Below are 12127 nucleotides of genomic sequence, written 5' to 3'. Positions count from 1 at the left end.
TTATATATATTATTAATATTTTACTATTGGTATAATATTTTTAAAAATATATAAATTATTAAAAAAATTAAATAAATTTTTATATTTTATTATATTTAAATAAAAACTTATATTTTTATTTTAAATTAAATAAATTTTTATATTTTTATTTTAAACTAAATAAATTTTTATAATTAATAATTGACTTAATCAAAAAAATATTTGTCATTTTATGTAGCCTAATATTAATCAAAAATATTAATATATTATAATTGATAATAACATGATATATTAATTTGACATGGTAATATAATTATATGATATTTTTCATCCTCCACATTAACATCATGTTAATGTCATATGGATATAAAATGATAAATGATATTTTCACTAATAATAATTAATCAATTATTAATCATAAAAACTTATTTGACACAAAATATAAATATAAAATTTTAATTAAATATAATAAAAAATAAAAATTTATTTAAATTTATTTGAATAATTTAAAATTTTATTTGAAGCATTAATACCTTTGCAATTTCAATCCGAAACATCCAGTTAGTTTACCGTCATTCATCAATTACTTATGAATATGGTTATAATTATTTATATTTAGTATATTGAAACATAAAGTACGTAAAAGTTCCATCAATATTAAAAAATAACAGAAAAAAGAAAATTAAATTAAGATCATATATGAGAAGTCACTATTAACATTTAGTTTTTATGTTAATTATTAACAAAACTAGAAAGGGAAATTATACTTTTAATTTTAAGGTTACACACTATTTCCACAAAACTAACAAATACAAAAAATAAAATTTCTTAATTATAACTAATCAATTAATACAATAAATAATTATGCATGGCATAGAACTAACAAATAATGAAAAGAAATTTACTTGAAATGCCAAATATAAATAACTTATGGTTGAAATGACTTTGGATTAACGTCTCCAGAAAGTGGTACTTTTTCCCTTCTGCTACACACAAGATTTTTAACAAGAGTGCCATGTACCACAACAAAAGTTTGAAGACCAAATTACTTTTAGGCGAACAGCATGGCATGATGGTTTCAAATATTTTATACAATTTCCTTTTGTTTTGGCCAGGAGACTCTATTATTTCTTTGGCACTCAACCCAATGTCAAATTTCAGATATTACTATATATAGCATAATATTTCAGCAGTTCTTGCTATTATTCCATGCCCCTACATCACAGAGGCTCTTCAGATATCCACCTTTTAAACATTGCCAAACATTCTGCAGGCCTGTACTCAGGAGCTGTGTGACCTCCTCCCTGCAAATTCAACCAAATTTGTAAGAGAGAAAGATAATGAAAACACCAAACAAATTTACTCTAATTGACTTTTTGTTTTTCTTTATAGGAATAAGAAAGGAAACAGAAGCATAGAACAACTTCCGTGCCTTAACAGTGGCAAATGTCATCCTGTTAGAATAAGTCCTCGTGTATCTACAAGATGTGGTCATCCAAAAGCCCAAGTTAGCTTCTCTCTAAGATCGCCTTGTAAGTGTAAAGATCACAATTTATTAACATAGAGAAAGAAAGAAAACTGCAGACTGACCCTGCAACTTGGCCTCGCAGCACCCATGGCCGCCAGTCATCAACAATTGTATAGTTCAGAGATCTTATCCATGCTTGAGTTGCCAAGAAGGGCACGGTTAGGTCATGGTCGCCACTGCATCGAAATCAAAATGACAACAAATGCATCCTTAAAACTGCACCAAGTACAAAGAATAAAATAAAATGAATGCATGAATTAGAGCCATCTCCATTCTCACCTGTATATGAGAGCGCGGATCCCTCTGGCACTGAGGTTAGCATGATACGGAAAACTGCTTGGAACATCGGCTGTATAAGGTAATCCAAAAGTGCACCGCTGCCATTGTCCTATGCTTCCCTGCATAAGATCAGAAGAGTTGCATCTTTACTTGTCTTGCTGTTTTAACCGCCACTTTTATTTGTAACAACCGATCCCATACCTTTCTAATGTGGAGTGCTTTCTGGACATTATCATCGTTAGCCCAATAATAACAGAGCAAGTATGCATAAGTCTGCAGGCATGGAAAAAAAATCAGAGCAAATTAAGTGCAGCAGAACAGTTCAATTTACAATAGAAAACCTGGTCAGTGGACTCATGCATGGCAACAAAATCATCCTATGTGGTTGATGGCGCTGAGGTTAGTGCTGAATTTTGATTACATTAGGTCCTCAGGATTCGAAATCTAAACCACCACTTAAGAGCTACGAAGCTGTTATACCTTTTCTAGGAAATCAGTCAATCCGAAAACGTTAACTGATCTTCGAGCTTGGTGAAATCATAAGAATAAGTTAGCCAGGTGTTTTCCTCTGCATTGCCAAAATCATAGCTTGCTTGGAAATTTTAGTTACTTCTTCAAATTGATTACACTTTTAGGAGAGCGTAATGAACATGAATTACTTAAATATAGAGTAAGCATTTTAGGAGAATTTGTAATTTACACGACAGCCCAATGTAGGAAGCGGTGGTGGCGGCGGCGGTTCATCTTCAAGGAGTACTTCTCCATGCTGTTCTTCGAGATCACGCTTTCCACCAATCTCTTGTGGCCTTGGGGAAGCAAAAGGGCAGATTGGCTCCAGAATTTGGGCAGGTTGAATTCCTGAAATACACTGAAAAGTACATAATTAAACTAAAATATCAACGCAATTCAAACATTTAATTTAATGGTCAATGCAAATCCCCTACCTCAACGATTAGAATTCATTTTTCTTTTTAAATTAAAAGGAAAATCATCATAAATAATGAAAGAATTTTTTATTTATAAAGAAAAAATTAAGAAATCCGCATACCTTGGAGAAATATTGAATATCTTTCTCGCACTCCACGTTACTGGGATCTACAGTTTGGTATTCTCCGTCACAACTTCTCTTCAGTGACTGCAACAACTCATTCTTAAAAACACTCTTGCCTTCTTTTGGAGAGTGGAAAAATCTGGATCAGAAGGGTTTGAGAGATTAAATTACTGCACCTCGTAAAGTTCATCAGAAATTAGTCCCATTCCATGAGCATACGGAACCTTGAGGTTGGCTTCAAGACTTGGCACTGTTGCAGGGTTCCCGAGTACGTATCCCTGAAACCAATCAGAATCCATTACCTGATTACTAATCAGCAACTCATCGAAGCACTAATTAAAGTTGTTTATTATGGTACGTTATTAAAGAAAAGTCACAAGGACATGAAACATTGATTAGTTTTAACCAAAGTATAGTTTAAGGATTTTGTTCATGTTGAACATTTTCCACAATAATAAATGTGAGAGACAATTTCATGTTGATAGATAAAATAAACTTTTTAAATAAAAAAAATAGATTTTTAATAGTTGGACTAAGCGTTAAAATCCAAATTGGATTATGTTAGACTTTTCAAGATCTCAAATCTTGATTGATATTGAAAATTAATTAAATTAATAATAATATAATTAATATATTATAAAGACACTTGACACTTCTTTCTTTTCTTAATTTAAGAAGATCAATTGTTATTAGTTTGGATAAAAAGACAATCATTCTTTTCTTTTTCTCTCATTTTTTTATTTTGCTCCTATAAACTCTGAGTAAATATCATTTGCTGTCTTCGATTCTTTCCTCCTAGTTAGTACATATTTCTTTCTTGATTAGATTTAATTTTTTTAGTAATAAAACAGAATTAGTCTATGAGAATTGAGAACGAGTCTGGACCTAATCATCCCTAAATCTATCTTAAGATGGTTTGAAAATGGGACTGGTGGAGCCGAAAAATAACAACTTTTCAGGGTCAAAATCCCTTTATTGTGAAACTTTTTTTTTTTAAAGTGATAATTTTATTTAACACAAGGCCTCAATGCCATTCAAAGTCTCTAATCTTGTGTGAAACCTTAATGAGCTACCGTGGTAATATCATCTACACATGATAAGCTGCGGTGAGACCTGTTCCATTCTAAATTATTTAAGCATCAGTATGATAGTGTATACGTTTAATTGTTCTCAAAAAGAAATACGAGGGAAGACACACTTCCAAACCTGTAGACTAATTATGGGTCTGATACCTTCTTCGTTTCCTGCATGGTTATGTGAAAAATTAATAAGGCTACCTCCAACTTCACAAGATCTCTCTTTCAGTTCAGCATTTACCATTTAAGATCTCTTGAGCAAGGACTGGGATTGGAATACCAGAATACGAGTCCCCGCTAACATAGACCGGACTTGAAATGAAGTCTGGATGATCCTTCAGCCACTTCAAATTGAAAAAATTTGCTTTAGGTAGATAACAGTGGTTATCTGCTTAATAAAAGGCTGCCGAAGAAAATTTTGAATTGCTTAATGAACGTGGATGTACCTTCCGAAGAAATTGGTGGAGCTGGTTAGCCTGTTTGAAGTCACCTGTCAGTGCAGCAAGATTGTTTCTTGCAAAGGAGAATCCTGTGCCAACTGGTGAATCTACGAATATGATGTTGGAAACCTGGAAGCAAATTTCAAATTCACCATTGACTCCAACTTTATTAGAAATCTTAAAAGAAGGAACGGAGGGATAGCAAAGAAAATTAACTGAGACGAGTACTTCCAGTTCAGTAAATGGCATAATCACCTTTGTCCATGAGTACGGATTCAATACCAAAGTCGGTAAGCTTCCGTTGTACTCCACGTCGGCCTTGAAATTCAATGGACCTGCAATGTTATGAAATGATCATTTCCATTTAACGATTGATCATTAATTTTCATTCGATATCTGCAATTTTAGTAAATTTTTTTGTCAATTAAAACTGTTTTTGAAAAGTGTTGATTTTATTAGTTTTCTTTACCACTTCGCCATCCTCAACACTCCAACATGACTTGCTGAAGACTTTGAATGACATAAAAAATCTAGTATAGGCTTTGAGAACCTGAACAATTACAAAAGTTCGTTGCTGCCCAGAAACAGATTGGCAGCATAAATCATCAACATTCTAAACAATTCCCTTGATCAAAAACCAGGCTTACAAAGATCATACACCACCCATAACAGCCCACAAGATTTAAACAACTCAAGTCAGCATATACGACGCAACCCCTCGGTGCAGCAACCTCATAAGACAGCTTCTGTGAAGGCTCTCGTAATCGCCCATATCTGAATGGCTTTATTATTTCGTGGTTGCTGCTTCTCCCTTTGACTTCGTAGCAGCTCCTACAAGGGTTAAGTACAAGATCCACACAATTCCTCCCTCTCACTACACCTCCAATATCCCCTGTTAAAATACCCACTAACAGCATGTACCATTTCGACTCAAAGCTTTGCTCGTTTTGCTGCCTAGAAAAGGCTCAAGGACATAAATTCTATAATTGGTTGGTCCATCAATATTGTTCCGTTTAGTTCTTGGGGTTCTGAAATTTGCATATCGTATTGTTGTGCATGTCCAGAGATATCAGTTCCTTAAAGAGATAAATTTTCCATTGGCATCTGACCCAGAGGAACTTCAGAAAGCACTCTTTCTTTAAGCAAAGTACAACTAAACTCAATGCTATTGTCGAATTTGGCTATCTTACCAATTTCAAAAACAAGACCGGAAAACGCAGAGCAGCCAGGGCCACCAGTCAACCAAAGCAAAAGAGGGTCCTCTTCAGGATTTCTTTCCGACTTTACAAAGTAGTAGAAGAGCTGAACATCCTCAGAATCACCAACACCTACATACCTGACAAAAACATACACATTTATTATGTCAAGAACTATCTTTACTACCATAGCACAAAAAATACCACAGAAATTCATTAGGTTACCCGGTTTCAAGTTCAAAAGGGAGAGGCCCCTCAAACCCAGGAAGAAACTTGACAGCAGAATGAGCGAATGCAAGCTGTGAGCAAACCTGAAAAAGAAAGAATAAAAAGACTAGCAGCGCCATCTTCATTTCTCTTGCCATTTTTTCAGCTCTGTAAGTATCCTATATAGTCCGGTATTGAGGACGTAGGATAAGCATTTGACACAAACGAGTGGCTAACGTCCATGAGAGCAGCAAAGAAATTCAGGGTGATGATAGAGAATTGAGAGCTTCCGTCAGGACTCCTTGTTTGTATTTGTATTTATGTGAATAGAGTCAGTGGCTACGGTTTACTTGTAACCACACCTATCCTAAGACATCTTAATGGATACAGTGACGAAATTGAAGTGAAACACTCCGAAAAACACTATTTTGAAATTATTGCTACGTACGTCTTCCTAAGTGGTAATATGCTTACCATAATTGAGATAGCAACTCCTCTCGTACTTTAGGACATGGCCTGAACATTCTCAACGGTTTTTCCCTGTTTGTCTATGACTTGTATAATTGTTAATTTGGTTTTTTTTTTATATGGATTCTCTCTCTCTCTCTCTCTCAACCTTTTAGTCATTGTATTTTCTTTTTCTTTAACTATTATAAATTGGGGCTGAGAGATTGAAGCCTAAAGCCTGCCTTTTAGTAGTAATATTAATTAAAGCCCATTTTCATATATAGTTATAGCTGTGATCCACTGGAGCTAAGCTGCTAAACATTGACGCTAGAATCAAATAGATGTGTCACTAACCATATGGCCTAATGGTCAAAAACCAATGGTCCATAGTCCTAATTTCAAATTAACAGACAAACGACTGAGGATGGCAGACGACTGGGCAAAGCTTGGTTTCCCTTTTATGAACCAATTAATGCATTGATAGAAATACAAGTGGGTATTGACTTGTTTCTGTTCACCTTGTCGTTTTCTACATTTCTTTGCATCGAGCCAAAAGGGGGAGGGAGGGGACCACGGTGCTCATAAAGACGAACCCTCCCAACTGCGTACAATAAAACATAAACAACATGCCAAACTACAGAAACACGCGCATACATCAATCAAAAAAGAAAAGAAAAAGAAACACGCACGTACAAACATAGATACAGTGGAAGCTTTTACATAAAGTTCAATATTATGAATACTTCGAAATGTTGGAGAATACAGATCACATCTTTATACCGGGCTTATCCTTTCTTCCATCCCTCTTTCTTTCAGTTTACAAGAATTGTACTTGTTTTTCCCTTGTGTTTTTTCCTATGTCGAACTTACAAGTGAGCAAGGCCAGGGGGGCAATACGAATTTGAACATTTGACCTTAAACTTTTGTTAGAAAGATAAGAAGTGCTATTTCAAACTTGGATTGTTAGATTACGTCTTCTATTAAAATACAGTTTCTCAACTCGAATCAACAGCCATTCTATCTTCAGAAGGTGCCGAACTATCACCAGCACATTCCATTTCCATTGCTAGGACCTCTTCACTCTTCTCATGCACTGCTTTCTGAACCTTCAATTTCTGCCACAATGTTCAAAGAAATTCATTTGAATGTACATTGGCAAACAACATATAACATATAGTTCATCGGGGATACTAGTTACAGAAATTTATTCAGAATAATTTCCCTCAAGCTGAATTGCACATTTACCAACTATAACATATTAAAAGGTGATTGAGCAGCAGCACCACTCACCTTCATTGGAACAGATGAGTCTTTCGACATTCGTGCAAACATGTTTGTAAAGAGTTTAGCATCCCTCTTGTTGCTTTCAACTTGGAGTTGCCTCAGTGTCTTCTGAAGCAACTTCACCTCCCTGGCAAAAGTAATAGATGTGACTATGGCAATTTGGCAGATACAATGAACTTGCATATTGGAAATTTGGACTGTATAATTCCACCTTTACCTGTTTTGGGGATCAGCCTCAAGAGCTTTCTTGATGTCCAATTCAGCTAAAACTAGATCTGAAGTTTCCATATAGGCTTGTGCCCGCCTATATAGAGCTTTCACATTGTGGAACTCAAAATCTAGTACCTACAGGAAGATGAACCCTTAAAATAAAAGAAGATACTTCTTTTGCTGCTAATCATCCTGAGTAAAATTTATACATGCTCTTAAAAGCTTCACCTTTGTTAGAATGCAGGGATTTCATCAATTTCATTTGAAACTAAACATGTGCAAACATTCAGGAAGCTAGTGATAACATGAAATACACCCTCATGGGCATAGTCTTCAAACAATAAAAAGTCCAAGGTGAATACATAATAGAGGTGCTGAGGTAAATCCCCCAATGCCAGTGGAAAAGAGAGGTTGCACATAGAGGAGGTAAATTTTTTCTAAGTTCCTCGATTCATGCTCTAATGACCAGTTTCCAAGACATATTTATTACCAGTCTAACAGGGAAATCATCAGCTTTTCAATTCTATAGATTTGTATTGGTTGCTTGGCAACTCACCTTGGAACATAACTTGATTGCCCCCTGGAAGTCACTTAGTTTGAGGCTACATGCTGCACCATTCAACCAGCAAGAAATCTTTAGTGCTTTTACTAGCTTTTGCTCATCATCCCCAAAGGGTCCATCTTCACTGACATAGTCCACAGCCTGATGGTACAGGACAATAGCAGAAAACAATGTTCTGAAGTATACAATATGGGCTCCAAATTTTAATCAGACAAAACCTATGCTTAAGATTACCTTATCATACTTTTTCCCTGCTCTTTGATACTTCCCACTTTTAAATAGCATATTCCCTTCTTCTTTCTTTTTCCCAGCAGCCTCAATTTTCTCTTGACTATTCAGCTCCCATGGGACTTTTTCCTATTAAATTCATTAAGCAGATGCAAATGTCAGTAGATTATATAACATCACCTTCTAGCTTCAGTACCAGACTGACAAAAAGAAGCTTCATTGTCATGCACTCGTATCCGATAGATCATGTTTGGTTATGTTTTTAAAATAAACAAAAAACTTGGAAAGTAGCAACCCATAATATGTCTGGATTTTTTTCTTTTTTCCTTTTATCGGATAAGGTAAGAACCCAAAACATGCCAGGATGATATATTGATATATCAAGAACTTTGAGGATAATTTGAACCAACATTCCAGAACTAAAGAACATTGCCTAATGGAACTACCTGCAACAACGTAGTAAGCAATTCAAGGTACTGCCATGTTTAACAAGTCTACAGGGCTATGGCCGTTACCTTAACAAAATCCAACATTTCAACTTCATAGAATAGGTTTGCACATGGTGGGACTACAGCAAGATCACACTCCGCCACAACACTCCCAAAACCATACTCAGGACTGATTGTCAACAATGCTCGCTCCCCCTTCTTCATTGTTGCCGCCGCTCGATCCAAACCAGGAATCACTTGTTCTATTTGTCAAATTGATAAAACCAGTTAAGAGCTGATCCAAAATTCCTTGCTGGCAATCTAGCAAAACTGCGATATAAGGGTAAACTAACCTTCATCTGTGATAAATTCCAATGGCTGCTCTCCATCAACTCCCTTTTTCTCAAACACAGTATTATCTTCTAACCTAGCCGTATAGCTAACTGCATATCCAGAGTCAAGTAATTAAAGAAGAAGCAATACAAAGGAAATAATTAGAGAATAGGAATTACACAATGCCATGGGCTCCTCTGATTGAATCACCTCGATGAAACAATCACTTATCCCAAAGTTTAGTAGATTTGCTTACAAGAATTTCACAGAAAAGTTGGCAATAACTTTTTTTCAAATCAAATTTTCTTGCTTACAGAACCAGCAAGCATAAAAATTAGCTCAATGCTTAAACGAAATAAAATTTTCATATAATCCAATTTATCATTTATGTATCATATCTACTTTTTCCAGATATTATCGTGTATGCCTATACCATCCAGTATCAATCACATTCCAGACCTAAGTGGAAAGTGGAAAAATATCCACTACTTCTGAATCTAATTTGATTTGAACAAACACTAATAAGATATCATTATTGGTGAATATACTTACTAGTCACGGCAGCACCTTCATTTGCAACAACAGCACCCTCTCCCTCTTTCAAAATCTTTTTGAATACCTTAGAATCACCAGTAACATCAATAACAGACTTGAAAGAGACCAACTCCAATTCAATGTTCAAAACTGAATTTGGTGGAACAGCTGGGAACCCATCAGTAGCATCCCTCCCCTTCTCTCCAAAAGCATCTGCATTGAACTCTGCACACTGTAAAACTTGAAAGTATTGTCTCTAGGATTAAAAGTCAATCAAGATTTGAATTGCAGTAAACCAATACTCATATGACAGCATACACTTAGGTTGAACAATTAGTGTAACCTTCTCTCCCCTTTTCATTGTTAAGATTGCTTTTGTCAATGCTGAACATAGATGGCCTGCAAAAACAGAAAACATGTTGAAATTTTCCATTTATGAGGAGTATTATATCTCTTCCCAACTGCCCTAAAAGTCCAATATTCAACTTAAATTACCATCTTTCACGTAAAACTCATTTCCTTCTGCCGAAGTTTTTGCAACAATAGTCCCATCGACAAGCGCCATTTGATATTTTACTGTATAAAGAAAGGCCAGAAAATAATACCTCTCATTATTCACCTCCTATATATGTAAAGGATTGATGCAATATTAATCAATTTAAAAACAAAGCAAATAAAGAAAATAAAGTTACACTATTTAAGAGTTTAATGTACCGAGAACTTCATCTAAATCACTAGGCCATTCATTCCTCTCTCCCTTCTTCATAATTTTCTTGATAATACCACCATCTTTGCTTATATCCACCACCGTAATCCACGAAAGAAGTTCCATCTCATATTGTATAACCGAATCAGGTGGCACACCATCACGACCTTCAGCTCCATAACCGAAATCAGGGGGCAATGTGAACAATGCGCATTCCCCCTTCTTCATAGTTACAATCCCATGATCCAAACCCTTCGCCACCAGACCTACCAAACCCCATTAAAACATTAATGAAGCTAAACAAAACAGTTAATTAAGCAACTCCATCGAGATTAAACCACAAAAAACTCACCTTCACCAAGCTTAAATGTCAATGGTTCATCCTTATCCCTTGTGGAACAAAACTGTGTCCCGTCAAGCAAGGTACCCACATAATGAACTGCACAGGTTCGATCACCCTTTACTCAAAGCTCCAAAATAACTCAAGGAAAAAAGGAAAATTCACCATTTTTAAAATTTAAATAAATGAAAGAACAACTTGAATTATAATGAAATGAAATTACCGGTGACTTCGTCGCCAAACTCAGGAGTTTCCCAAGAGATACCGTTTTTGAGGAGCTTTTTCTTGATACCAGAACTACCCAGCTCTCTCTCCTCACCGACCTTCAGAGGCGGAGCTGATTCGATTACCTCCCCAGGCTCCTCGTCGAGGTCGTCCTCACCCTCCATGTCTGACACGTTGGTTCCTTTCCATTTCTCTGCCCCCATCTAATTGGGGTAGCACGAAGATTTGGTTCCTTTGTTAGTGATAGTAGCGTAATGAATTACTCAGGACGTGAAATGAAGTTGGGGGCTGATTGAATGATCAGACAGAACAAAGAAGATGCTCGAAGTTGGTACCGTGGCGGGACGATGATGCGATTTTTGGGAAGTGATGATGAGGCGTGTCCTGACACAGAGTGTCGCCTGCCTGGTCGGTTCGAGAACATGTTTTGTTATTTTATTGAGGATATGGGGGTGTTTTGGTAATCTGGAAGGCGTTTAAGGTTCTGGACTTTTCATTTCGTAGCAGCCCATTACGAATTGACGAGATTGATGTTTTTAGCCCATATTTAGAACAACCCATTGTGCTTCAAACTTCAAAGGTCCAAGCTAGACATTGGTTAGCAATTTGGAATTCGCTTTGTGTATGTTAACTATGTTTCCCATTATTAATTAAATCATTCTCAACGTGGAGCCAACGTTGATAACCTTCCAATTCATGATCTGCCAGCTAGACCCCAGCAAAACCTTAATGAGAAAGAAGGAAAAGTCATATCCAAAAAAAGAAAGAAGGAAAAGTATTAAATTTGGAACTAGTGATAGAAACGCCTTGATTCCATGTTTTTCCTATGCCTTGACGGTTTTCTGCCCTTTATGTTTTCATGTGCTAAGGGCTAATGCCTCCAACTTTGGCAATGCAAAGGACTCTGTGAAGGCTTCAGACACTGCCAATTCTACTACAGTTAGGCACTTCAGTGCACCGAATATGGAAAATCCAATAGTCTCCGCTTCTAAATTGGACTAAAATGTGCTTCTCCCCATTGCAAATATGTGAAGATTCATTCCAATTGCAAAGAAATTCCAACTGCAAAAGAGA

At 35.9% G+C, this 12127-nt stretch overlaps 2 protein-coding genes across 2 annotated transcripts; both read right to left on the bottom strand.

Moving 5' to 3' along the window:
* Window positions 1-899: 899 nt before the first annotated feature.
* LOC18591952 (serine carboxypeptidase-like 7) lies at window positions 900-6060 on the bottom strand. Its single transcript, XM_007018399.3, has 14 exons — window positions 5775-6060; window positions 5544-5689; window positions 4609-4688; window positions 4360-4482; window positions 4155-4257; window positions 4044-4081; window positions 3014-3115; window positions 2835-2921; window positions 2487-2654; window positions 1988-2059; window positions 1787-1905; window positions 1570-1683; window positions 1412-1457; window positions 900-1283 (listed from the first exon to the last, which is right to left on the bottom strand). Exons 1-14 carry the CDS (start codon window positions 5912-5914, stop codon window positions 1200-1202), a joined length of 1422 nt encoding a protein of 473 aa, XP_007018461.2. The 5' UTR covers window positions 5915-6060; the 3' UTR covers window positions 900-1199.
* An 857-nt stretch (window positions 6061-6917) lies between these two features.
* On the bottom strand, window positions 6918-11470 carry LOC18591951 (70 kDa peptidyl-prolyl isomerase-like). The gene is made up of 13 exons (XM_007018398.3): window positions 11052-11470; window positions 10841-10927; window positions 10497-10754; window positions 10278-10358; window positions 10101-10181; window positions 9801-9995; window positions 9269-9358; window positions 9003-9178; window positions 8494-8616; window positions 8254-8400; window positions 7705-7832; window positions 7494-7614; window positions 6918-7318 (listed from the first exon to the last, which is right to left on the bottom strand). Exons 1-13 carry the CDS (start codon window positions 11254-11256, stop codon window positions 7199-7201), a joined length of 1812 nt encoding a protein of 603 aa, XP_007018460.2. The 5' UTR covers window positions 11257-11470; the 3' UTR covers window positions 6918-7198.
* Window positions 11471-12127: the final 657 nt, after the last annotated feature.

Source organism: Theobroma cacao, chromosome 8, assembly GCF_053813885.1.
Source record: "Theobroma cacao isolate CCN51 chromosome 8, ASM5381388v1, whole genome shotgun sequence".
Lineage (NCBI taxonomy): Eukaryota > Viridiplantae > Streptophyta > Magnoliopsida > Malvales > Malvaceae > Theobroma > Theobroma cacao.
Note: the sequence above shows the minus strand (reverse complement) of the source record. Positions and strands in the feature narration are given on the sequence as shown.